We start from the raw sequence: 22,507 nt of genomic DNA on the forward strand, positions 1-22,507 counted from the left end.
GGGGGTGGGGCTGGGGGTTCCCTCATCTCCCGTAGGCTCTGGAGGCCGCCTGGGCCCACATTCACGGGTGCGTCCTCAAGTGCATCCTTCTTAAACCTGGGAGTCTGGGGAGGAGGTGGGAGGGACGCTTTAAGAAGTTTTACGAAAAACAGTGTGCTGGGGCTTGCCATCACATTTAAAGGGGGGCCCACAGGCCCTGCTCCACCTGGCCGAGGACTCCAGCGCGCGGGTGCTTCGCTCTCCTACTCTCCTCCGGGTGGGGGCGGGGGGAGCCTGGGGCCGGCGCTTCGGTCCCATCACCGTGCCTCTCCTTTCCTCCACTCACGTGTCAGCTCCGTCCGCCTCCTAGGCCACCGAATCCTTGCAGTCGCCCTGCCATCCCCCTCAGGTCCGAGCCACAGCCCTCGCCACTCTCAGGATGGCTCCTCGTGCCTTGCCTGTTTCCAGCGGCCGGAGCGTGCTTTGGGAGAGCAGGGCTGTGCCCGTCCATCTCGTCTGCCGCTGAAGCCGTGGCAGCTGACAGGTGCCTGGGCTGGACACTCAGGATCTACTGAGGTAGGCGTTGTAGCCCCCAGTTCTGAGGTTTAGGCAGGTTACACTCAGCCGGGAAGTGGCAGACCAAGGATTCGAACTTGTGTTTGATTTTGAGTTTGGTGTTTTCCAGAATGCCATCCTGTAGGTTGTGTTTCTGACACAGGCATGTGTGTCACTGAAAGCGCTCTCCTTATTTTCTTTTTTAATTTTTATTAGAGAAAAGCGGGGAAGGCTTGGGGCCTTGGAAAAAACAAAAGGAACGGACTGTAAGCAGAGACCTCTGCTGGCCGCGGGGAGGGAGCCCCGGCATCCTGGTACTTTGCAGAGTCTGCCGGGGAGTGGGGCCAGCCAGCACCCTGCCCGGCCATGGTTTCAGCAGCGTTACTCATCTGAGTGTGCGACCCAGTGAACACGGTCTGTTTTCGATTCTTATCTCTCTGGTGGCGGGCTCTCAGCCAGCAGGCAGATCAAAAGATGGAATGTGTTCATTTGGCCATTTTTAAAAAAAAAAAACGAGGTACAAGGGTGCATTTCTTAAAGACGAGGGCGCCGTGGATTAGATTATCCATGGAGTTGAACTGGTCTGGCTTTTGTGCTTTTTTAAGGGTTCATCTCAAGTTTCTTTTTCTGGTTGAACAATTTTTTTCAACATTAATAACTAATGGAGAAGGGGAAGAGGTAAAGTAGAACCATATGGTGGCCCAAACACAAACCTCACTTGTGGCCGGAAACTTCTGATTTGTATCTCTTTTCATGTGATCAGCTGTTGGGCTAGATAGTAGAAAAGGATTCAGTTTGAGGCAACAGTAAGAATGAATGTAATTTTTATTTAGTTAGTTATTGTTTATAGCTTTTTAAAAAATTTATTTATCTGGCTGTGTAGGGTCTTTGCTGTGGAGTGTGGGATCTTTAGTCGCGGCGTGCGGGACCTTTAGTTGTGGTGTGCGGGACCTTTAGTTGCGGCATACGAACTCTTAGCTGCGGCATGCGGGATCTAGTTCCCCGACCAGGGATCGAACCCGGGACCCCTGCATTGGGAGTGCAGAGTCTTAGCCACTGGACCACCAGGGAAATGGAAGTCCCTGTAATTTTAATTTTTTTAACCCAGATGTACTGTATGTCACATGTCTTTTCTTAGACATTGGCTAGTAGCTGTGTGACTTGGGGCAAGTTACTTCTCTAAGGCCCTATTTTGCCACCACCCCACCCCCCGCTTTATTTATTTGACCGCACCATGCGACATGTGGGATCTTAGTTCCCCGACCAGGGATTGAACCCGTGTCCCCTGCAGTGGAAGCGTGGAGCCCTAACCACTGGACCATCAGGGAGTTCCCTCGCCCTTCTTTAAAACAGGGACAGGGGCTTCCCTGGTGGCACAGTGGTCGAGAGCCCGCCTGCCGATGCAGGGGACATGGGCTCGTGCCCCAGTCTGGGAAGATCCCACATGCCGCGGAGCGGCTGGGCCCGTGAGCCATGGCCGCTGAGCCTGCCACATAGTGAGAGGCCTACGTACGGCAAAAAAAAAAAAAAAAAAAAATAGGGGCAGTAACCATATCTATATGCAGGGCTGTTTTGAGGATTAAAGGAGGCGATGCAGGCTCTTTTCTCCCTGGCTGCTTAAAGATCAGCCGCCATCATGCCGTCATGAACAGCACAGTAACTGTCTGAACCAGGAAGTTCACGACCACCCGACTACTTCAGCGGGAACAAATGGCCACTGTCCTTCATCCTGGGAAGGCAACAGTACCTAGGACAGAAATTTGGGGAAAACTAGCCGAAATGTACAAGACCACACCAGACGTCATCTTTGTGTTTGGGCTCGGACCCCGTGTTGGTGATGGCAAGACGACTGGCCTTGGCGTGATTTACGATTCCTTGGGTCACGTGAAGAAGGATAAGCGCAAACAGAGGCTCGCGAGACATGGCCTGTACGAGAAGACCTCAAGAAAGCAGTGAAAGGAACGCACGGGCGGAAGAAAGACGGCCACGGGGACTGACTGGACACGGCAGGAGGAGTAAAGATTCTGAGGTGATTGTGCAGATTTTTCGTGAGAGAATTAATAAACTAAGACCTTTCACATGAAAAAATTAATAAAAAAATCAAGACAGCGACGCGGTTAGAGTTTATGTAGTGCAGCGCCTGACACCCCCGCCCCCTCCTGGTGTCCTTCTCTTTATTCTCGTTATCGTTAAGGGGTCACCTGAGGCAGTAGCTCGTGGCATGCTAGCCTCTCTCCTGCCTTCTGCCTTCTGGGTTTTTTCCTCTCCCTGCCCTACTTCGCTTTATTCCTGTTTCACCCGATCTTTCCCGTGGCCCCGTGGGCACTCGTGAGCCAGCTGGGGGTGCCGGTGGTGAAGGGCGAGGCGGTCCCTGCTCCCTGGGGCGTGGCCACAGAGGGGCAGTGGAGAAACCGACGGAGGCGTGAACTTCACCACCAGAGCAACGGCGGGAATGCTGTCTTGGCCAGCGCAACGTTGTTTATTATGCCACGTCACTTGGCATTAGGTTTAAATCCCCCCCCCCCCCCCCCCGACAGCTTGGGTTGGTCTGACACCTTTGGTGTTACCTGAACATTCCTTACAAAGGCTGTTAAGCAGGTCAGATGGCAGTTTGGACAGAAACCATCCAGCCCTCGGGTGGTCGACACCAACCACATGTTCTCGCCAGAGGCCCTCCTTGGGTCCCGAGGCAGCAGAGCCTATGACACTCACACCCCGAAGTGAACTCCCGGCTTTGTTTGGACCTGTCCTTTTATTTAAATTGCTGTGCAAACTTGTGATCCATGGGACTTACCGTGATTTCTTCCACTGTTCTAAGCATTTGACATGACTAGGAGGTGGGGTGAGGTTGGGTCTGTACTGTGACCCTAGATCATAGGATTGATACCTGCTTCCACCAACACGCCGGAGCACCCACCAGTGTGTGCGTTACTGGCCCTGGTCTGGAGGACCGGCCTCTGCCGGCACCCACCGAGTCAGCACTCGGTGAAGAATGTTAAGTCTTCTATCAGGAAGGAGTAACCTGATAGTTGAGGCCAGTGTTAGAACAGCTGTCCCCAGCGCATTTAGGATTCAGTTGATATCATCGTCACTGCAGGAATTCCAAAGAAGGTGACATCTTGATAAGGAAGGTGGAGTTTGGGCTGGGCCCTGAAGGGTGGTAGGATTTAAGACTATATGGGGATAGGTTGCCAGTTTTAACAAACAATATATGTCGTGTGTAAACTGGAGACATACTGAAACATTATTCATTATGTATCTGAAATACAAATTTAACTGGCCAATGCATTATTTTATCCAGCAACCCTAAGTGGGGAGGATTTTTAAGTGGAAGAACGCGTGTGCAAACTCGCATGTCTGGAAGCACTGAGTAGTAGGACAGTGTGGTGGGTTGAGAGGGTTCAGGCAGAAGTGCAGGGGTGGGAAGGGGTGGGAGGCGGGGTGGGAGTGAGACGAATTGGTGGTGGTGCCAGATCATGACTAATGCGCCCTTGGCAGCTGCTCTGGTACGAATCTGCGAGCACACCGTGTAGTCCACACTTCTCGTTCCACATGACGACGATAATGTTATTTTTACAGAGCATTTTATCTTTGATCAAAGAAACAGGACTGGTGGAGGGAAACAGAATACAAGGATATGGCCCAACTTGGGAGTTTATCCAAAAGGAGAAAACTGTACCTGCTGGGGTGGAGAATCACCCAGCCATATCACAACCAGGTGCTTTTTGTGGGGGGGCAAGTCATCCATCACTCATGAGCTCTCTGTGTTTTTTCTGTGCACAGCCGTAGCTTTGTGAGTTACAGTTCAGATGTATGTTTTCCTTAGGTTGGTTAGAACCTGGCCGTAGATTTTGAAAATTCCAGGCACAGATCTTCAAGGGTGGCTGGATCTGGGCGCTCAGGTACTATCTCCACGGCCCTGCAGTGTTCAGAAACACAGGGAGGTACTCCCCCAATGCCTGCTGCAGGCCAGGCCCTGCACCCCCAACCCAGCTGCCCTGGCAGAAGGGAGGTGAGCCGTGTATCCCTCCATCGCCCCTGGAGAAGACTCCTCTTCCCTGCATATGCCGGGGGCTGAGGCCCTCTCGTTGCCCATGCGTGGTGGTGGAGTGGAGATCAGCCCTGCCCAACCATGTGGAGTGAGGAGCTCTGTGACCAGAAGAATAGGAAAGGAGGCTGGACAGGCAACAGGAGTGGCCACCGATGACAGCTGATACCACGGATCAGCCCCTTGCGCTGCTGCCTTAATCTGCGTTGTCTGTGCTTCAAAGGACATGAGTTACAAAGTGGGGTGTGGAGGGGGAGTGGAGTCCCTCCTGCTCCTTTATGCTGGCCTTGAAAGTACCCAGATCTACTTGGACAGGTAGGGAGGGCTGGATCCCATTTTCTAGAAAAGTGGCTGCCACATTTTTTGATGTCACAGGCCAGAGACATTAAAAAGAGAAGAGGAGGAATAGGTCATTGGTTGTGAACCTTTAGAACAAAAACAAAACCTGTCATTTCATCAAGTTACGGACACCTTAACACCAAAAAAAAAAAAAAAAAAAAAAGCATTCTCAAAGGATGAATATGTTTAACCATATGGAGAGCCTAATAGTGTCTTGATAAGAGGCTTTCTTTACCTGAATTATTTGCACTGAAGCAGTGAGGCTCTTACAGTGGCCCAGCAGCCATCTGTGTCTGATGCAGCTCACCTGCTGTGTTTGCCAGATGGACAGACTCGGGCCCAGCCCAGGTCTCCATGGCTGGTTAACATCTGAGCAGGGGCTCGAACCCAGGTCTCTCAGTTCTCAGTCTCGCACTGCCACTGTGCTCCTCGGGGTCATATAGTAACACAGACTCCAGGACTTTCACTAAAACTCCCGCTCTGGGCTTCCCTGGTGGCGCAGTGGTTGAGAATCCGCCTGCCAATGCAGGGGACGTGGGTTCGTGCCCTGGTCCGGGAAGATCCCACGTGCCGCGGAGCGGCTGGGCCCGTGAGCCATGGCCACTGAGCCTGCGCGTCCGGAGCCTGTGCTCCGCAACGGGAGAGGCCACGACAGTGAGAGGCCCGCGTACCACAAAATAAATAAATAAATAAATAAAACTCCCGCTCTGTCTGTCTGCTGCTCTGGAACCACGTCACAGGTCATATTCCTGGTTGGAGCCATGGTGAAATTGTCATTGGTATCCATCAAAGTTTAGTTCTTGACTATACACTCTTTGGGTGAAGATCCTTGCTACACACCAATTTATTAATTTAAAAATAAAGCCGATTGGCATTTGGGAGGCTCCGTATTGTAAAACTCCTCCCTTCCTCCTTCCCACATACGTCAAGCACTTGCTCTGTGTCAGGCACTGCCCTGGGCACTGAGCATTCGGCGGTGAACAGGATCAAAGCCCTCGCCCTGGCAAAACCTACATTCTAGGGAGAGAGAGAGAGACATGACCACAAATCAATGAAAACATCCTTTCAGTTAGTATAAGTGTTGGGAAGAAATTATTGAAATACTTTCGATCCGTGGATTAGCCTCTTGGATAGGAGTGAAGTCAAGCCTGTTTTATACCAAATCCCATTATATTGTAAGCTTCTTCTGTTGGGGGACTTAGCCACCCGCAGCAGGACTGGCGGGAAAGGGGCAGCATGGCTCTGGGCAGAACTGGATCTCAATGGTGCGTTTTCATCGGGTGCCTGGGGCAGTACAGCAAATTCAGGTGCAGCCTGGGCCGGGGCTGCCGTCCAGGCTGGGGCTGCGGGCCCAGAATGACAGGCGGCAGTGGTGTTGGGGACCCAGGGGCAGCAGGGGCAGCAGTGCGTCGGTTCCTGATGTGCACGCGTTTCCCCGCGCGGGACGCTATGCTGGGTACTGAATGCATCCTCGTCGCATGCAGTCCCCAACCGGGTTGGTTTTTCTGAGCCCCACTCTACAGGTGAGGAAATGCAACTTGGTAGAGAAGTAAAGTGACTTGCCCCAGGCCAGGAGGCCAGTGAGTCAGGAAGTCTCACTTCAGAGCGTGTTTGCTTGGTCTTTACTATACTCCAGGATAAGTTAGGCCAGTAGTGTCAGGGCCCAACAAGTAAGCCAAGGAATCAGCGCAACAGAATAGTGATGCCAGGGAAAGACTGTAGCGTGATAGGCAGGCACATAGGTGCCCAGGGCCCTTGCACTTGGCCAGCGACAGGAAAGCAAGGCCACTTCAGATCCCAGCTGCCTTGGGTGGAAGCTGTTAAAATCTTCCTTGCCTTGATCTGGACTTTTTTTTTTTCCCAGGTGAAGGGTGCCAATAGCTGAACAGGGGTTGGGTGGGAGGGGGTCATTTCCCAGCAGAGCGTGCCTGTGGCGTGTGCTCTTCTTCCTCTCAGCTGTCCATTAAAGCAGAGTTCCGGTCAGAGGGGGAGACTTCTCTCTCTGCTGCTTTTCTTCTTGGGTGGGCCTTGGGCAACCTCACGACTCCGGGCCTCAATTCTCTAATCTGTAAAACGGGGAAAATCACTACTTCACAGGATGAGTGTGAGCTTCCGGTAGACAGTATGCCATCTGTAAGGGGCCCAGCATAGTGCATGGTACGTGGCGGACGCTTGGTATTCTCAGCACCAAAACTAACTGAAAACAGCCCCATTTTTGTTTTGTATGTCTTTCCACTTGGGGAGGTGGGTACACAGATGGGTGTTGCATCCAGAAGGAGTTCTGAAATAAGCACATTGTAGACAGGGGTTAACGGTTTGTGTGTCTCGTGTCTCGGGGGGCTGGCTGCCCGGTGCTGCTCAGCGTATGAGAAACGGCTGTGAGTCACCAGGCAGGGTCACCATCTCACAGGTGTGCCAGACAGCGCCTTCCAGGCTGAGTTCGGAGGCACACCCCACCCCCACACCCCGCCATCAGCAGAGATGCTTCGAGAAGCCCACGGAGGCTGGTGGTCTCCGAGGTGACCGTGTCCCCATCCGTGCCTCTCCGGTGGTGGCGAGGGCCTTCCGGGGGGGGGGGTGGCGCAGGAACTGCTGTGACTGGCCGCCCCTCTGCTGAGCTGCTCTTTGGGTGTCTTTGCCACATGATTTAACTTTTCCATTTGGAAGGGTTATTGGTGCAGTTGGCAGCCACTCGTCGGGTAAACGATATGGTGGGGCCTCCGTAAACCCGGGCCCATGAAACGAATAAGTCAGCACATTGAAAATATAGCATGGAAGTGACTCAAGCCTGAAGGAATCCATTTTGGAGAGCGCTGCCTTCCCTTCCTGGAATATTTCGGTGGAAATTGATGTTTGAGTTGGGAGGAGGAGGCCAGAGGCCTGGTTCCTAGCAGGGCTCTGTGTCCGACTCAGCAGCATTTGCCCTGGGATTCAGCCCTGCCCGCCCGCCACCCGAGGGCCCCCCTCCTCAGTGAGGGGCCCCGGAGGGTGAGCCTGAGCGCAGCAGCTGGAGCTCGGCGCTGAGGGAAGCTGGCGGGAGGCTACCTTTGCAGCAGGTAGGATTGACTCCGTAAGCCAACCTGGTAACGCTTGGCTGGGGTCCTGGAAAGTACTGGAAACTCCACCCAGCAAGGGAGCCTGTGGGAGGTCTCGGCACGGACTGGCTCTTCTTCTCAGAGCTCTGGACTCCTGTGTATTTAAAGTGTTTACCTTCTTCTCGGGGCTTCAGCTTGTGCTTTGCCCACCAGAGACCAATACCAAGCACGTTCGTACGTTACTAGACCACCCTGGCGACCAGGTAATTAAAGCTGCACGCAGTTTGGAAGGAAGGTTGTATTGGAAATCACGCTCCACTGTAATTCAAGAACAGGTTTCTTTATAGAGGGACACAGTTGGTGTCAGACACATGTGGAAAAGAAAAGAACAAGCCCGTAATTCTGGCAGGCTCCCAAGGGCCAGATGTTAAATATGCTGACCCGGTATGGCTACAGATGCCGTTAGCCAACCTGGGTTTGATGTGTTATTTTAACCTCTGTTCTGACTTCTCCTCTCTCTCTGCCAGGTCCCCAGTCTGTGTGAAGATCTCCTGTCTTCTGTTGACCAACCACTGAAAATCGCCAGAGACAAGGTGGTGGGAAAGGATTACCTTTTGTGTGACTACAACAGAGATGGGGACTCCTATAGGTGAGCTCCCACCCCGCGAGTGCAGCAGGCGTGCCGCGCCCGCCACAGCCGCTCACCACTGCTGCAGCAGCTCAAGGACTACTGAGCTTTGACATCTGACAGCCCATCAGCCTTCTTTCTGCTTGTGCTTCTGCTAGGCTTTCCTCCTTCCCTCCCTCCCTCCCTCCATTCTATCCATCGTTCCATCCAGTCGACCGGAGGATGTCTGTGGAGTACCCCCACTGGACATTGGAGGTGCAGCAGTGAACAAGAACCCCCTGCCCTGGTGGGGCTTACAGTCTAATAGGAGAGGGATGTTGGTTTAAAAAAAAAAAAAAAAGAAAGAAAAAACAAACAGGTGCTTCCGTGGTGGCGCAGTGGTTGAGAGTCCGCCTGCCAGTGCAGGGGACATGGGTTCGGGCCCTGGTCCGGGAAGATCCCACATGCTGCAGAGCAACTAAGCCTGTGCGCCACAACTACTGAGCCTGTGCTCTAGAGCCTGCGTGCCAAGTACTGAAGCCCGCGTGCCTAGAGACCGTGCTCCACGATAAAGAGAAGCCACCGCAATGAGAGGCCCGTGCACCACACTGAAGAGTAGCCCCCAGTCGCCGCAACTAGAGAAAGCCCACACGCAGCAACAAAGACCCAGCACAGCCAAAGATAAATTAATTAATTAAAAACAAAAAACAAAAGAACCCCCAACAAGCTGCTTCATTAAAATCGCATCAAATCCTGCAAAGGAGAAGGTCCAGGGTGTGCCCATGACAGGAATCCTGAGCCCAGGAAGGGCCTGTGTGCTTAAGGGCATGTGAATGAAGCTCGTCAGATAGACGTGCAGCTCTCCTTTCTCTCTCCGTCACCCTGTCCAGGGCTGTGAATAACTAAGTCGACTTGCGTCCCTTCCCTGGGTGATCCGTGGTCTAGAACAGGAGACGGACGCACCTGGGAGCTGATTACTGTGTGACGTGATTCCTGCAGCCAGGGCCAAGCTTATTGAGGGTAGCATAGAGAAGGCCGAGGTTGACTCCAGGAAGACTTCCTGGAGGAGATGATGTCCGAGCTAGGTTTTTAAGGGTGCCTAGGAGTTCTTAATATTAAAAAAGACTGGGAATCCCTACACCCATCCAGTATTCCTGTGATGGATGGCTGTAGTCAGTACCTTGGAGAATGGTGGAGGAATGCCATAGGCTATAGGTTTTTTTAGAAGCCGCAGAACCTGGGCTGAATCTTAACGCTTTGGCCTCATGCTCTTTTGGGGGAGGGGTTGGGGCCTGAGAAATGAAAGTAGGAGAAATTCGCTGGAGGTAGCCGCCATGGGCTCCAAACCAGCACTGCCCCCTTGAGCAGATGGGAACTTTGACAAATTGCGTATTGTCTCTGGACTCTAGTTCTCTCGTGTAGTAAGCGGAGGGTGATAGTGGTCACTCTTCTAACAGGGTGCTCAGGGACATGTTTCTGTGAGCAGCCACTCGTGTGTCAGACACTGAGTCTCTCTTCTGTGGAGCTTGTGTCCTAGTGAGGAATCCAGAGAGTAAGCAGCTGCATAAACAGTACATATTGTTGAAGAGCAAATAAAGCAAAAAGAGTGGAAGACCAGGGGAGGGAGAGGTAAACAGGGAAGGCTCTGGCGTTGTTGGTCAGGTGTGAAATGAGACTTCAGGATGAGAGGGTTCAGTCCCAGGCAGGTCTGGGAGAAGAGTGTCCCCTTTAAAGGCCCTGGGTGGGGTGACCTGTCAGGGTTGAGCCTGGCAGGGAGGCCCGAGTGGGAGACAGCAGTGAGGGGGGTGTGGCCAGGGGTAGGAGGTGAGGCCAGAGGCCTTGAGGGCCAGGGCCATAGGGCTCGGCTCGGGGCACTTGGGGGTTGAAAGAAATAACACGTGTGAAGGGCTGAACAGCACAGAACTTGGGGGAAATTACAAAGAATTCATATTATTTAAACAAGACTAGACGACTGTCGAGGGATCATGTCCCTTTCCTAGTTTCAGATGGAGGTCAGGTAAAGAATGTATTCTGGTCTAACCTGGTCTGGAGACGAAAGTTGGAGATGGGGAGAGGTAGTCAGGTTTGAGGTACGTTTTAAAAGTAGAGCCAGCGGTGTTTGCAGGTATGGGGGTGGGGCAGATGAGCAGCTGGAAGGTGGGGTCACGGACTGTCAAGGTGAGGAAGGCTCTGGGAGGGACTGATTTGGAGGCATTTTAAGCTTCAGATGCCCGTCGGGTGGACGTGGAGAGTCGGCTGGGCTTTGGGTAGCCTGAGTTCCCGGAGGTCTGTGTGGAGATGGAGGTGCAGACACGGGCATCCAACTCCAAGGTGGTGAGACAAGCCCCGAGGCAGGTCAGGCTCAGCCTTGGAGGGCCAGCCACTGTCCGGGTGGTGGGCATAGGGCCAGGTCTAGTCCTCACCAAGGGAGAGGTCCCTCAGGGTGCTAAGTGGGCTGACAGGCCAGGGAGCCCATGGCCAAAGGATGAGCAGCTTCACCAGGCATGGGGTTCAGGGGAGGCACCCTGCAAGAGGCGGGCCTGGAGCTCAGTCTTGCTTCTTCAACATCGTCATTGTATTTCTTTTTTCCACCTGAAAGCTTGGGCTTGCTGTGTGAGGCAGCTGTTGCCCAGCAGCCCGTGGAAGGCTGGAAGCATTTGCAGTCCATGCCCAGGCCGTGGTGCCTGCAGGTCGCCCTGCTGGCTCCCGCCTGCATTCCTGGGGCTCTGCAGGGGGCCTGGGGGTCTTCAGCTGAAGAGGAGCCCAGGGTGTCAGGGCACAGGGCTTTCCTTTCTTTCTCTTCTTGGTATAAAACTTCAAGGTCTTCTGAGTTTCTCCACACATTTCTGTCCTGTGTCTGATCGTTTGCTTAAATAAGATCCTTATGGTGTGACGGTTTGCCAGCAGCACTGTTTGAAACCTGTTAGCTGAAACAAAAAGCATTCTCTGAGGGAAATGAAAGGCCTGACTTTTGAAAGCTAAGCGTTCCTGTCCATCTGTCTTTTTTCAAATGGCCTCCATTTAAGCTCTTAAATGTGTTCTGAGTGCCCCTTCCACTCAGGATATTCTGGGTAATGTTATGATTTTTCCCCCAGCTACAGTTACCCCGGCTCCAGGACTAACGGCTTGAAATGCTGTCGTCTGTGAGCAGAGGAGAGATGTGTCTTGAAAATTCCAGACCCCTGGTCTTCAAGAGAGATCGGCTCTTATGTCTAATCAGGTCACCTTTAAATGAAAGCCAGTAGGGGTGGGACTTCCAGGCCCCCGGGACAGCAATGGCCGCGTAACCGTGGAAACGAAAGTCAGACCTCAGAGTGTGCTGAGGAGAGCCTTGGGCCCTTGAGGAGCCGCAGGGCAGTGGGGAGTTTAGATTCTCCCGCTCAGATTCCTCTGCACTCCCCTCGGTGAGGGCAGGGGAGGTACCAAGCCTAGTTTACAGATAAATAGTGGTGGTGACAGCACTCTGCAACTTCGTCTTTTGGCTCTGGATCTGGTAAGAGGTCTTTGTTGATTTTCTTCTCTCTTTTTCTTCCTTTCTTTCTTTTTATTTATTTATTTATTTTTAAAAAACGCTTAGGTGTCCCTCAGCAGAAAAAGCAGAAAGTTGCTCCATCTCTGTTGGTTTTGGGGCACCACCAGCAGCAGGACTGCCGTGTGTCCTTTCCTCCCCGCCCCGCGTCGCAAGGCTTCAGCCCACGAGCTCCGTGCTGGGTGCTGGGGTGCGGGGGGCGGGGGGGGGGCAGACCGCACGGGCTTCCGCCTGGAGGGCTCTTGTTGTCAAGGGCGGGGGGTGTGTGACCGCTGCAGGAACCGACGTCTGTGTGGGAGTGAGGGGACAGCCGGGGACAGTGGTCTCTTCTGCTTTGTGTCGGGTGCGGGATCGTTCACTCATTCCTCTGCCTTTATTTTCTTCTCGTGAGCATGCGGTCGAGCACCAGGCACTGTTCCAGGTGCTGAGCAAACGGTGGAGAGCAAGACCGACACAACTCTTGCCCTCTGGGAGCTAAGGCTCTAAAGTTGACCGTCTGAACGAATTCAAGTTCGGTAAAATTGAAAATTGGGTCCCTCAGTCACACAGGTACCCAGGAGCCACCTGAAGCTAGTGGCTACCGTTTTGGACAGCGCAGGTACAGAACATTTCTGTTGTCGGGGAAAGTTCTGTCGGGCAGCACTGTTGTGAGGGGTGAACGCAGCGATAACGGACGTGTCAGCCCTGCCCAGGGGAGCGTGAGAGGGTGCCCGGCGTCGGCTTCTCGCCTGCTCTTCGAGCCAGGTGGGGCCCTGGCTTGTCCAACCGCCCTCTGTTGGCTGTGGCCTGTGCACAACCCGGTGTGACCACAAGGGCTGGCTGCTGGTCACGGGGCAGTGGGGAGCGTTTCAGCCCATTGTTGCACAGTCTCTCCCGACGCTGGTGAGTGAGGTCAGGGGCTGGTGTGGAAAGAAGGGTTTCCAAGCACCTTCTGCTTTGAGGTGGCCTGGGCAGCTGCTGCATGAGGCCCTTTTGGGACACCAAGCACAGCAACTCTTCCCCCACTTAACGTTTGTGGACCAGCAGCCAAGAAAGCTGGGACCCCTGCCTGAGGGTGGCTGGGAGAAGAGGTCGCCCAGCTGACTTGACATGATCTGCTGAGGTAGGTGCCAGGCATCAGTTACCACGAAGAAAGATGTTTGTGTACAGAATTAGTTAAAACTGGGCTTCAGGAGGCGGTGATGCCTTTTTTCCCTTACCAACAATCCCAAATCAGAAGGTTCTTTTGAGTCCTCCGTGATGTGAAGTGGTGTCGTCAGGGGGTGAAACGGGAGAGGCAGTGGGGTTTCTTACCGTGGACATGTTGAGGTGTTTATGCCCCAGAATGTGAAGGACTTTGTCCGAATTCCATATTGTCCTCTCCTCCTTTCTTTTACCCTCTCACCTTTTTTTTGGCTGTGTTGGGTCTTTGTTGCTGTGCACGGGCTTTCTCTAGTTGCGGCGAGCGGGGGCTTCTCTTGTTCCGGAGCACGGACTCTAGGCACGTGGGTTTCAGTAGGTGTGGCTCGCGGGCTCTAGAGCGCAGGCTCAGTAGTTGTGGTGAGCGGGCTTAGTTGCTCCGCAGCATGTGGAATCTTCCCGGGCCAGGGCTCGAACCCGTGTCCCCTGCGTTGGCAGGCGGATTCTTAACCACTGCGCCACCAGGCAGGGGCCCCCCCCCCCCCCACCACCTTTTTAATTCTCTTTCTTTGAAACCCCAGCTCTGTGAACTCCACCTGTGGGAATTAATGAGTGGCTATTTCCCTTATAACCCCCCTTCCAGCACTCTGTGTGATTAAATGTTTTCCTGATGTGGCAAAGTACATTTTTAAAAATGCAACAAGACTTTGGGCTGGAAAAAGTGAGGCTGGTTCTCATTACTTCACAGTCTTCTTTGTGTGCACAGCCCTTGGAGGCTGGAAGGCCGTCCTCTGTTCACAGAGAGAACTCTGTCCCTCAGGTTTTCTTACGTGTGGTCAGCCTTTCCCCATGGGGCTGGCTCTCTTGCTGCTTCCATAACTGACAGCTCTCTTCTTAATCCTTAATCGTGTAAGAAGATCTTTGAGGAGTAAGAGTCTCTCCAGAGCTGCCAGCAGGCCAGGGAGGAGAGAGGGACCTCTATTGATCAAAACAGTGGTGAGAACAAAGGAAAATTTTTAAAAGGGTGAGAAAGAAGTCACATTTGTTGAGCACTTACTGTATGCCCGTCTCTAATCTAGGCACTTGATGTATCAATACTTTTCTCCTTTGCTCCTCAAAGCAGCCCTGTGGGTAAATAGTAGCCTCAGTTTGCACATAAGGAAAGGGAGGCTCAGAGAAGTCAAGACACCTGTTGGAAATGCACAGCTGGTGAGAGTTGGAGCCTGGGGTTCATACCCAGGTCAGCTGGAATCTGAGCCGTTGCTCTGCAAACCTTGAGAAAGCTGTGTCTATGCCCAGGGCCTGTGGATAATGGCTTTTCCTCTGAAATTTCAGAAGCCAGGGCTTGGGCCGGTGGCTCACTGGAATGATTCATGTGCTCTCCTTCTCCTTCTCCCCTCCAGGTCACCGTGGAGTAACAAGTATGACCCTCCTTTGGAAGATGGGGCCATGCCCTCTGCTCGGCTGAGGAAGCTGGAGGTGGAAGCCAACAATGCCTTTGACCAGTACCGAGACCTGTGAGTTGCAGACTCCCTTTGCCACGCAGCTCTTTTGATAGGTAGTTCATAGATGAAACGCGAGGCCAAGTCGTCTCCCTTAGACCTGCCGCCTGGCTGGCCTAACTAGTAAAAGTTCTGAGCTCCCCCAGCAGGGTGCTGGGCCCGAGTGTGGTCATCGGGTCGGTCGCGAGCGGCTGCAACCTTGCCCGGGCAGTGCTCTGCGTCGGCACCTCCTGTGTGCAAGACTCAGTGCCACGTATCTCATGCACGTCATCTGAAATCCTTGAAATCCTTAAATCCTCACAAACGTGGTCACTGTTTTAATCCCCATTTCCCGGGTGAAGAAATGAAAGTTCAGAAAGATTAAGGCGTTTGTCCAAGGCAAGAGGCAGAGTGAGGAGTCAAACCCGGCTCCGTCCGTCTCCAAAGGCGCCTCTGGTTTTCACTGCACCGCCTGCCCTGACTCTGTTCTTACCTGGAGCTCAGGGCCCCTGCTTCCGGACCAGTCACCAGGGCGGGAGGAGTCGAGGTCCTGAAACAGTGGGCCCTGGGCAGACACCCCTGAGCCAACATTTTGCTGACTCCCGAGTTGTTGGGGGCCTCAGCCTGCACTTTGGGAAGTGTTTTCGCTGCATCTGCTTTCGGCTTCTGTCCAGTGCCTCCACACCACCAGAGGGGTGGCCGCTTAATTAATCCGCCTTGCAAGGAAAGGCTCCAAAGCCAGGTGATCCTCTGAAGCATTTTTTCTTAATCCGTAGAATCTCATTTTTAATTAACTTCTGTATTGAAAATGTAACCAAACTGTAGTACATGGCAATGCTGCCTCAGTACAAATTCAGTCATTCAGGGGAGGGCGTGGCATACACTTCTGTAAAGGGCCAGATAGTAAACATTTTAGGCTTTACAGGCCGCACAAGTCTCTGTCACTTTTTCTTTGTTCTTTCTTTTTTATGTATATATTATCCTTTAAAAATGTAAAATAAGACCATCTCTTGAGCCTTGAGGTAGGTGGGAATTGGCCTTAGGTCTACAGGGTGCCCTCCCTGACCTGACCTAGGACATAGGCAGGAAAATGGAAGTGAGAGAAACGAAGCATCTGAACGGCTGAAACCACTGTCTGAAAACTGTTGTTGTTACACTTCGAGAAGGAGTTTCAGGTCTCCGTCTTGCAGACAGTTGGCGTGGTTTTCCAGTTTTTAGCAGATTTGATATGACGCATATAATAAAGAATTTACAAGCTGGTTTGGGAGGAAAAGTGACACTTCTCAGTCTGACACACGGACAGACAAAAAGACCCACAGCACACAAGCAGAAGGTCTGGGGAAACCATGAACAAACGGCCCTGAACGTTTCGGTAGCCCCCGAATGCGTCGCTGTGTGACTCGGCTTTATCTGCGGTATGTGTCATGTGCCAGTATTGTATATACATTATCTTTAATCCTTTCAAGAACCTCTGGGGGAGATGATTTTCCCTTTTTTACAGATGAGGAGATTGAGGTTCCCAGGGGCTAAATGACTCAGCACAGGACACAGAGGCGAAGAGCTAGGACTTGAGTCCATATCTGCGTCAAGTTTCCACAACTTGCTGATTTTCACCGTTAGAGTGAATTCACTGATTGAAGAGTTCGTACGTCTAGAAATTTGCCCTGTGATAGAATAGCTCCTTGTCCAGTGATGCAGAGAGACCTCCTCGTTGCTGTCACCTCTGGTTTACTTGTAGTTGGTCTTACCTGGCCGTTTGGCAGGAAGCCTATCCAGCTGCTAAATAAGAATTCCCAAGTGGGATCAGTCTCATGGGACGGTGTTAGTGGTGAGAGTAGGGTAGCCGTGGCAGTGACAGCCGTTACCAGCCGGTGGCTGGCCGAGCACGGGGTTCACTGCCTCTCGGTCTTGTCTGACCTTCACACCAGCCCGTGCAAGAGGATTGTCCCCGTTTTACAAATGAGTTGACAGGTTCAGGGAGGCGAAGTCACTTGCCCAGCTTCACACAGCCAGTAACGCATTTCGCGTGGTACGGTCCAGCGTGAGAGCATCCTTATCCAACTCCAGAGTCCAGCGGTCATCCATGTACCTGACTGACATTTGAGTGTTTGCTTGCCAAGTCCTGGGGCTCCGGCCTTGAATACGGAGGGCCATGTCCCTGCCTGCGCGGTGCGTCCGCTGTGGGAGGACAAACGGTAGAGTGCAGACAAGTCAGCGCGAGGACGGTGACGGGACGGAGTGACTCGGGCTTTCAGCCGGGGGTGGGGGGATCGGGAATGCCTCTCCGGGAGCGGGCGCTGGAGCTGAGGGCCGGCCAGTGCCCGGGCCGGAAAGGAGCGGTCTGGGCAGAGGGCTGCCTGTGCCGGCGTCTCCAAGGATCAGAACGAGGCTGGTTCTGATTTCTTAGAGGCTAAACGTTTGGGCTGTGATTTCCCGAAGAAAGCAATGCAGACGTGTCGGTGCCCTGTGCTGCCGTTTGGGGCCAGGCCCGGGGAAGAGGCTGGTGTCGTCTCTGACTCCTTTCTCCCTCCTCTCTCACTGGTTCACGTGTATAATGACACGTGGTCGGTCTTAGACGTGTGCCTCCTGTGGGGTGGGGTCTCGACTGGCCTGACATCGTGAGCATTTCCCCATCACCGTTAAAAAGTCTTCACTGTGATCCCCCAGTCCTTACAGCGACTCTGTAGGGTTAGTGGGAGTTCCCCCATTTAACAGACGATGAAACCGATGCTCAGAGAAGTCCTCCCGGTGGGTAACCCGCCAGGAAACGGCAGGAGCCTAGCTCTGACTCTGCACCGCCTCCTGAGAAGGCTCCCCTGCCCGGGCGAACATCCACTTTGAAGGTGGCGTTAAGCCTGAACGAGCTGTATTTCTCTGGGGCTGTGCGTGGGCCTGCAGTCTCCTGTAAAGGTGAGCAGGGCTGCGGGGGGTTGGGAAGGGGGTGACAGGACAGCTTCCTCCACCCAGTGGCGGATCTCACAGGACAGGCCAGCCCCGGAGGTTCTGGGATGGTCTGTAGAGGTGGAATCCTGGCCCAGAGAATGCCGTCTGTCCCCAGCGGCGTCAGTGTGCTTTTCCGTGCGGGAGGAGAGAGTACAAGGCCTGCGGGTGGCGCCCACAGAGGAGGGCAGGAGGCCCTTCGTGCCCTTGTATGTGAGGGGGGGCCCAGTTCTGCCTGTCACAGCAACCAGCCTCAGGCCACCGGGCCGGCCGGAGCTGTCATTGGGCAACCAGAGTCAGCAGTTTCAAAGCACCCTGTGTTGTCAGTGTCCTGAGGACGCCCCCTCCTGAGGCCGTACGTGAGGACCATTTTCCCGGCTGGACCACACTTGATGAGCCAGCTCATTTCTGGTCTAATAATTACGAATGCAAGTCTCCGTTTTCTCTCTTTCCTTCCTTTCCCTTCCTCCTTCCCTGCCCCCTCCCTCCCAGTACCTTGCTCGCCTCTGGAAGCCCCCTTGTGACTTGTTAGTGGTCATGTCAGTGACCTTGGCAGGGCCAGAGCCTGAGCTCTTCTCCCTGTGGTTCTGGAGCAGACGGAGATTAGCGAGGGGCTCGGAGACCTTGAGCAGCACAGGCCAGTGGTTACTCCAGGTTTTCTAGGGACCAGATTGTTCCAAGGGAGGCGGGGGCAGTAGGTCATGCGTTCCTCTTTATCCTTCACCCCCGCCCCTCCGCAGTATAGACCTCTTGCCGCAGGAAGGAAGACTCCTTTGCCGTCATCCCAGTGAAGGAAGCCACAGCGCTCCTCCATGGATTTTTGCACCAGCCTGCCTTTCACGTGGACACGTGGACTCAGGCAGCGGTTCCTCCGAGGGGAGGCTCCCCGACACTGCCTCACGTCTGCTGGCTCTGGTTGCCGAGTTGCTGCCCGAGCAGCCGGGAAGATGGCCTGTGTCCCGGGCTTGCCGAGGGGTGCCGGAGCCGCGGGCAGACCCACCCCTGCCAGAAGGAAGAGAGAGTGATTGAAAGGACGCCGCCAGGAGAGGACGGGCACACCATCGCTCCCAGGAGGGCCGGATGCGGACGGCTGCCGTTCCAGGGCGCCCCGCTCCAAAGTGGGGCTTGGCCTGTGCCCCCCGGGCGTCGAGGACTGTGTTGAGCAGGCCCATCCCCTGTACTAGCCCCGACTTCAATTCCTGAATTCTGGGACCCTGCTGGATTGCAGCGTTAGGACTGAGCTTGGCGTGTGCTCCGGCCTCTCGACCGCTCCCCCCGCCCCCCCCAGATGACTGAAAGCTGCCAGACTCCGGCCCTCGGGCCTAGAATTAGAATCCCCTTGTGTTGCGCGGAGCAGCTGTGCTGTAAGGAGCCTTTGGGGATTTCTTGTTCCGTGACTCCCAGCAGGAAGGACCCTCGCTCTACGCTGGGAAGGCCTCACTGAACTCAGCTCACAGAGATTTGTTGGCTTCTGAAGGGCTGGAGGTTTGACAGAAGAAAAGCCGGGAATTCCCTGGCAGTCCAGTGGTTAGGTCTCTGCACTCTCACTGCTGAGGGCCCGGCTTCAACCCCCTGGTTGGGGAACTAAAATCTCACAAGCTGAGTGGCACAGGGAAAAAAACCCCAAAAAACAGGAAAAAACAAAACAAAAAAAGAGGCCTAAAGTGCTCTTTCCTGCCATGTCCTCCTTCGGCGTGGACCTCTCCCCCTCCCCAGCTGTTGGCTGTGCCTTAAGACTGAACCTGTGGACACGGCCGTGAAGACAGCTTCCTGGCTCCCCTTCCTCCGGTGCTGGTCCTGGCCCATCAGCCTTGTTCTTACTCCTGATCTTCTCCTTAACAAGATGAGTGGCAGGAGACTTCGGGGAGTGTGGAGCCAGCTGAGATGCAATCCGGGCCAGGCGAAGGAGGCTTCTCTCTGCCGTGAGAGGGAAAAGCTTCTTCTCCAGCATCCTGAGGGAAAGCCTTGGCTTCTGGCCTCGGGCTCTGGGCTTTGATCCCTGGGGCGGTAAAGGTTTTGACTTTGTAGGGAATTAGGATGTGGAACTGGTATGGTCCGAGTGAGGGGCCAGGCCAGGGACACACTGATGAACAGGCCCTCCGGCTTGCAGCTCCAGTGGGGAGGTGGCCCCCCCACTCTCCTGCCTGTGCACAGCATTTCTCCATAGAGCTTAAAAGTGCCAGCGGTTTGGAGCACAACTCCTTTCCCAAGGTGGGCAAGTGGCGCGTAGGGGCCCAGGGAGGTGAGCTGTGTTGTCCTGCATGATTCCTTTGAAGCCCCCCAGGTCCTGGCTTCCCCCCTGCTCCTCCCAGGTCCCCGCCGCGTTCTTACCCTCCCACCCTCCTGTCCCTCCCACATTTACTCATACCCTTCTTTGCCGTCACCAGTGACAGAAAGGGATTGTGGTGGTAACTTTTCCCCAAGAGAATAACTGTTAAGCAACCGTTGATAGCACAACTCTGATTTTAGATTTAAAACAGTCCATTTGCCGAAAATGCTCAGGAGATGACAGGTAGGTTTTGCTGGAGTGCTGGCGCTGGGGGAAGTCCTGATCAACTCTCCAGTCCTCTGGAACGTCATCACTTCTCTCCCCCCGAAGCCCTCCCACTGTGGTCGCCGACATCCAGGCTACTCTCATTCTCTGCCAAGCCCCAAGATGGTTTCCTGGCTCTGATTCATGGGCTGGCTCAGTTGGCCCCTGGGGGATTGAGAGAGGTCGCAGAAAGGGCCGCCTCTCGGGTGGCTGGCTCCCAGGGTCACTGCTGTCTTGGCAGGGTTGTCTCTGCTCTCTCAGGCCTTGAGCCTGGGGTAGCTCGTCGGTCACAGAACCTCGTCACGTGACCTAAGTGAGCCACCTTTCTTGGGAGAGACTTAGTAGAGGGTCAGCACTTGCAGCTGCCAGAGAAACATCTTATTTGTGGTGTGAGCCACCAGTCGGCTGCCATGAACCCCACGATCGGTGCTTTGAGTTTTCAGGTTCCCAGAGAAGATGGGAAGCCTTCCCCACTCTGGCTTTCACACCGGGCCCTCTGTCGGCCCAGGTTCTGTCGAGGCCAGATGTTCTAACCGACAGGGCTGGCACTGCTTTGCTTTCGGAGATGATTGCTCCCATCTTGCCCCGTGCTCTGCGATACTTGGCTCTTGGCTTGCAGCAGATAATACCTTCAGACATGCGGTTGCAATTTATTGGCCTTATAAGTTAATTTTAGTGGGTGTGCAATTGATTGAAATCAAAGCTTAACGAAGGCCAGAGTCTAGGGGGTGGAGGAGCGGGGCGGGAAGGCATTTTGTGTTCTTCCTTTTGCTTCGGGTCTGAGATAATCTTCAAAAGCCTTAATTAGGTTTCCTAACCAGCCCTTCTTGTCTGGAAGACGTTTCCAGAGTGAAACAAGGCTGGCGTCCCTGTGGCAGCCCCAGAGCCTGCGAGCCTCTCCGGCAGCGGCCGGGCGCTGGCAGAGGGGCCTTCCCCCGGCTCCCTGCCTCCTCTCCCCGGCTGGGACCGGGTCGCGGCTGTGGCTGTTTCCGCTCCGTCCTTCCATCCTCTGCGCCGCTGTCGGATGACGTTTGAGCGACACCAGCCCAGCGAAGGCAGGGCATCCGTGTTCCTGTGAGGAAAAAGTTTGTTGCCTTGGTTTCTTGGGTCCTTGAAACTCCGTGTTCCCAGCTGCCTTCTCAGACCTCTCACCCCGGGCTCCCCGGGGCTCCCCCTTCCTGGGATGTGCGCACTGGGCCTGGCGAGTTTCAGTGTTTCAGTCCTGACGGGAATCGTAGGTGGCGGCGGGAGGCTTTCTGATGAAATGGAGGCAGCAGAGGTATGGGAAGCAGATAACTGCTGGTCGGTGGGGACACCCTGGCGGCAGGCACAGACACCTGCCAGCGGAAGCCACCGTATCCGGGTCAGGCTGCAGAGAGGGGAGGAGCTGGGCTTTGAAAGAGACTTGGCCTTGACTCTCTGGTCTGCCCTTACTCACTGACTTGGGGCGAGTGGTCCGCTTTCCGGCCTCTGTTTCCTTACCTGTCAGCAAGGTGCCACTGGCCCTCTTGGCGGTGGGGGTGGTGAGGACAGTCACTGAGGTGCTGTTCGCAAGGCTCACCTTGCACTCATGGTGTCCACTCGCACCTTCGAGCGTGACAGAATTATCCTCATCTTGCAGCAGTGACCTGTGTGGATGTGTTTTTTACTGTGGCTGGGGGGTGGTTTTGGTGCAGACGTGGCGAGGCAGCAGGCCGCGTTAGGAGGCTTCGGGTTCTGGTGGGGCTCTGCCATAGACCGCAGCGAGACCTTGAGTAAATCTGTTTCAGAAATGGGGTGAAGTAGTTCCCTTCTGCGGTGACGGGAGAGAGTACTTAGGATGGAGCCACAAATATTTCCCGAGAGCCTGCCGTGCTCTGAGCACTGCAGGTGCCATGGGGGTGGGTCCGGCGGGCCCCTTGGGCCCAACAGGGGTGAGGAGGTACACAGGGGAAGAAGTGGACAAACGAACAAAGGACTCGCACCCTTTGGTAAGTGCTGAGAAGGACCACAAACTGGGCTCTGCATCTATAGCAGTGGCCGGGGAGGGGCTGTGGGTGGACCGGAGCGGGCGTCCCTGGGGCAGAGGAGCGTCATCAGAGCAGGCCTGGCTGGCATCTGGGAACTTGGATTTGGGAGGTTTCGTTCCATTCCCTGATCGGAGCAGTCAAGACGTGGAAACTCGCGCAAACGCTATGGTTTATGCAGAACTGCAGCCTCTGTGCTCGAGTCTGGAGCTGCGGCGTGTGCCAGGCAGAGGAGCTCAGCAGTAAGAGCCCTGGGCACCGAGGCTCGGGGTGGGGGGGGCTGGGGGCGCTCCCCGAGGACAACACTTCACACGCAGTCTTGGCCTGTCGCTGGGG

The 22,507-nt window shown here is 54.4% G+C and overlaps 1 protein-coding gene across 2 annotated transcripts in view; it reads left to right on the forward strand.

Moving 5' to 3' along the window:
* The window catches only part of CAPZB (capping actin protein of muscle Z-line subunit beta), a 135,722-nt gene that overhangs the window by 85,621 nt on the left and 27,594 nt on the right, over nucleotides 1-22,507 (forward strand). For both annotated transcript variants that reach the window (XM_059083706.2, XM_059083713.2), the window contains exons 3-4: nucleotides 8,484-8,605; nucleotides 14,615-14,728. In XM_059083706.2, the coding sequence (XP_058939689.1) occupies nucleotides 8,484-8,605; nucleotides 14,615-14,728 (236 nt within the window). The remainder of the gene's footprint in view (nucleotides 1-8,483; nucleotides 8,606-14,614; nucleotides 14,729-22,507) is intronic.

The sequence above is a fragment of the Kogia breviceps genome, chromosome 1 (genome assembly GCF_026419965.1).
Source record: "Kogia breviceps isolate mKogBre1 chromosome 1, mKogBre1 haplotype 1, whole genome shotgun sequence".
NCBI lineage: Eukaryota > Metazoa > Chordata > Mammalia > Artiodactyla > Physeteridae > Kogia > Kogia breviceps.